At 36.9% G+C, this 4920-nt stretch overlaps 1 protein-coding gene across 1 annotated transcript in view; it reads left to right on the top strand.

The window, feature by feature from the left end:
* Positions 1 to 4314: 4314 nt before the first annotated feature.
* skor2 (SKI family transcriptional corepressor 2) overlaps positions 4315 to 4920 on the top strand; it is a 7795-nt gene continuing 7189 nt past the window's right edge. Inside the window, exon 1 of the mRNA XM_060896137.1 lies at positions 4315 to 4920. This exon is cut by the window's right edge and continues 1241 nt beyond it. Coding sequence (XP_060752120.1) covers positions 4347 to 4920 — 574 coding nt within the window. The 5' untranslated portion in view covers positions 4315 to 4346.

Genomic DNA, 4920 nt, shown 5'->3' with positions numbered 1-4920 from the left:
TTGTTTTAGTTTTGTGAGACATCATGTCGAAAGTAATTTGGCTGCTACACACGCGTAATGGTGTGTGTGTGTGTGTGTGTGTGTGTGTGTGTGTGTGTGTGTGTGTGTGTGTGGTTTCAGACTCCAGCTCATCCTGCACTGAGTTGGACTGCAGTACAGGGTCTAAAGCACTTGTGAATATCTAGCCAGGTATGTAGCTATATGTTTCTCTTCACACGATTGTGAAAGAAATTTTTACAGATCAAAACGTGTTAACAGTATTTTTTTCACCTTATCTCATAGCCTGATTTTTTTTTTCTTAATCGTTCTCATACTTTATGTTCACTGTGGTAGGTTTGTCATTTGTGCCGGTTTACATAAAAAAAAAACCACTTCTATTATTTCCCACGACTTCAAGCTGTTTAAAGTCTATTACATCAGAAGCACAATTACAATCATTTACTACAAGAACGATTACAAGTACAATTTCATTCGTAAAAAACTCGGAATTATGAGACCAGGCGCAGAAGAAGCTGTAGAGTTTGGAGGAAGATTTCCTCTCTAATACACATCATGACCTAGTTATATGGTTGTTAAGATGCATAAAGCAAATCTTTGTCAAATAATAGAAACACTTCTATAAGCTGAAACACTCACAAAAATGTCTAAAACATCTCACAAAAATGTCTGATGCACAGAGATTTATCAAGCCGAACTCACTGAAAATGTGGTTTATATAAATAGCCTGAACATATCCTACATTTTAAAGATTTAAAAATCACAGACAGGTTTTGGTTGTGACAAATTTGATTTCAAATCAGAATCATTTAAATGTTTTTACATGATCACAAACCTGCTAAATTTGGACAAACTTGAAGTGCGGGTTAAGTCTGTAAAGTGAGTCCAGTGACGTCAGAGAGAGAGAGACATTTATTTTATTTAATTATAAAGGAATAACCTTGATTTTTTTTTCTTTTTTCCTAAATGAAGAATATGAACATTGTATATGGAGTGTGTGTAAATTCAGTGTCTTGACACGCTGATGCATCATTAAGTGATTCTGATTCATATAAATGTATTTAGACGCACTAAGCGATGGCGCACGTTTCCGTTCATCTGCTCGTTTTTAGGTCAAACATAAAATATGCTTGTTGTTTTTTTCTCTTTCTTTTCAAGTGAATTTTGTACAGGGACATTAGCCTAAGAAATGGCCTTGTGTGGAAATATGATGTGTTTCATCTGTTTAAAAATGGGACTAATTTGCTTCGGGCGTGTTTGATTTGTTGACTGATTTGCTGTATGATGTCTTAGTCTTGTAGCTATTAATTTCTGTGGTATCTTTCCCGGTGCATTGACCCCTATAGGTCACTGGAGCAATTCTTCTTTAAGCGCGTGATTAATTTCGCAGTAGGAGGCTCCACGCGCGTAGATGAAACTCATCATTTATTGATGCCGACATTTTTTGAGGCGCTTCAGTGTTGGCCGTCATCAGTGCTAAAGTGTGTGTGTGTGTGTGTGTGCGTGCGTGTGCGTGTGCGTGTGCATGTGCGTGTGCATGTGCGTATGTATGTGTTTGTGTGACCACTGGTTCGGTTATATTTGAGAGCAGCTGAATCACAGGAACAAGGCAAAAAACAAACCCAGCAATAACAACAACGGTGATGTATGGAGACCTCAGTAAGAGAAAGATTTATTTATTTATTTATTTATTTATTTATTTACTTACTTACCTCATGATCACCTTAATCATATACAGTAGAATTATTATTATTATTATTATTATTATTATTATTATTATTATTATTATTATCATATAGTCTCGCGCCTTATCACCTGAAGTATTGGTCCGGTACTTGGCGGCGCGCGATCCTCCATCATGCGCCCGGCGTTTGTAAGGAGACAAAAGGCAGCAGGAGGAGATGGGAATGAGCTTCAGAGCCCAGCAGATGGGACCTCATCCCACGGGCCAATTACAGTTAATACAGCACACAATTTAACGTGCAAAACGGCATTAATCACAGCGAAAATAGCGGAATAAATAAATAAATAAATAAATAAATAAATAAATAAATAACCCGATTAATCAAGTTCTTCAAAGTTGCACAGCATGTAAAGGTTTTAAGAAATGTCTTACAATCTTCTAACATTTTCTATGCCGTTTTAGACCCGAGATCATTATAAATTATTTAAATCGATACTTTACACTGGGTTGTTGTGTCTTAATGTTATTGATAAGGAAAGAAATGTCATCTGTTACTCATCATTATTGCCCACAACTTCTTTTTTAATTATTCTGCTGAATTGTAGTCGATTGTGCTTGAATTGCCCTGATAATGAGGGAAAAATGACAGGTCGAATTTTCCATTCCTGTATCATCCTCCTGTCAGTTCATTCATTCATTCATTCATTCATTCATTCATTCTTATTTACAGGCCTCTATGACCTTTACATGTGCAGACTGGTCCTCAGATGGACCATTTGATAACAGCAGATAAAAACAACTGACAATTTATTGTTTTTATTATTCATAAAGAAAGCAATTAGGCTTCGATTATAGACCACTTACAGTCACATACAATGCTAATTATAGTAAATAAACAAACGATAAGACCTCACACACATGCATCCAGCATGGAGTTACAGTCAGATAAATAAAAACAGACTTTTATTTGGTTTTAACGCAAAGTGTTGGTAGAATAAAACTCTGCATGCGCTCGCGCCTGTTATTAAGAGTATTTGCTTTAATTTATGCGTGTGTTTAAAAAATATTTTATACATATTATAATCAAGCGTTTTGTTCTATGTTGTTAAACAAACTGAACACATATGGCCTGAGTCCATTATTTTTTTTCCTACATTCATATTTCCGGTGGGCGCTCGTGGTAGCCCCGGGGCGTCTCTCTCTCTCTCTCTCTCTCTCTCTCTCTCTCTCTCTCTCTCTCTCTCTTTCTCTCTCTCTCTCTCTGAGTGGCAGTTAGTGAAACGTCATTGGCTCCTCAGGCCTTGCGCGCCGAGGCTTGAGGACAGTGAAGCTGCGCCAATCAACGCGCGTCCGCCGACGTCTGTTATAACGGCACCGATCCCGCGCGTGCTGCTCAGTTATTCTTGTTGTCCCGCGAGCGAGTGTTAACGCGAACCGAGAAAAGCGGCTCCGCAACACGCTGGACTTTTATTTAAGTTGTTTTCCGTTCAGCCGCGTGTAAAGACGCAGCCGGTGTTTGTGAAGGAGCGCGGACATGATCGGGTAGATTGTGTACTTGTGACAGGTAAAACTTTTATCTCAGTTAAAGGAAAAAACCGGCTGTGTGTGTGTGTGTGTGTGTGTGTGTGTGTGTGTGTGTGTGTGTGTGTGTGTTCCGTTAATTCACTGTGATTATATTTTTTGCGAATAATTGTTTTGAAGCTGCATTATTATTACTATAGTATTATTAGTAATAATAATAATAATACTATAATACTAATAATACTATAATTATTTTGTATCGTATTTCTGATAACTTTATGGAAAGCCATTATTATTATTATTATTATTATTATTATTATTATTATTATTATTATTATTATTATGTCTTTTTAAATCGTGGAAAGATCCAAAATTTATGTTATGTCCGATCTTACTGTCAGTGTTAAAAATGACACCTTTTTGAAAACAACACAAAATTTCTGGTCGTTATTTTTTAACGCATGTATTGTATTTTATTATATATTAATATTGTATTTTAAATGTATTATATTTTGGGAATGTTATAAATAAGTGTTACAATCGAGTTAAGTTAATTCTTTGCGATTATTACACTGAAATATGTCTTTCTTCTTGTAGCCTAGAAATAAGTCTTTAAGTGCGTTTTAACAGCTCGTTTTTATGTCGAAAAAAAGCTGTAAATAAGGAAAACAATGCATACAATTTATAAGAATAAAATAAGAATGCCTTTTATATTCATGTACTTTGGAATTTAAATAGTTTTTAAAAATAGCGTTGGATTTACATCCCTGATAGAGATAATTGTCAGGACGTGAATAATTCACATAATTTACACTGTTTTATTTGATGTAAAAAAAAAAATCAACAATAAATAAACATAATCAATAAATAAATAAACGGTAAATAACAAAAAAAAAAAAAAACTTATTTTTTGTTTTGTTTAGGTTTTATATGTTTTACCGTTTAACCTTTAATCTTTGCTTTATCCAATTCCACTCACTATTACAGTAGCAAAAAATAATGTTTTTAATAATAAAAATATTGAAGTAATATTGCACTCAATAACTGACAAATTCCTTTAAAATGTTTCATGCTTTCACTGAAATTATTTTACCCTTTCCCCCATCACAGTTACAACCAGTTTCCTATTTAAGGTCCCCATAGGATGGACAAGAGTCTTCTCCCAGGAACCACAGATATTGTCATGGCGAGTCCTCCCAGTTCATTTCAGCAAGAAGCTCTCACTCCACCCAGATCCAACCACTCGTCTTCCATGAAACCCAACCAGGTGGGTCAGGTTATCCTGTACGGAGTGCCCATTGTCTCACTGGTCATTGACAACCAGGAGCGCCTCTGTCTGGCCCAAATCTCTAACACTTTGTTGAAGAACTACAGTTACAATGAGATCCACAACCGGCGAGTAGCCCTAGGCATCACATGCGTGCAGTGCACTCCAGTGCAGCTGGAGATCCTGAGGCGGGCCGGCGCTATGCCCATCTCTTCCCGTCGCTGTGGCATGATCACCAAGCGAGAGGCTGAACGACTCTGCAAGTCATTTCTGGGTGAGAACTCACCTCCCAAGCTTCCTGATAACTTTGCGTTTGATGTGACACATGAGTGCGCATGGGGCTGCCGTGGCAACTTCATCCCTGCTCGCTACAACAGCTCAAGGGCCAAGTGCATCAAATGCTCCTACTGCAACATGTACTTCTCCCCCAACAAATTCATCTTTCACTCAC

Source organism: Tachysurus vachellii, chromosome 20 (assembly GCF_030014155.1).
Source record: "Tachysurus vachellii isolate PV-2020 chromosome 20, HZAU_Pvac_v1, whole genome shotgun sequence".
NCBI classification, from domain to species: Eukaryota; Metazoa; Chordata; class Actinopteri; order Siluriformes; family Bagridae; genus Tachysurus; species Tachysurus vachellii.
The sequence above is the reverse complement of the archived record's forward strand: the minus strand, read 5'-3'. Positions and strand labels throughout refer to the sequence as shown.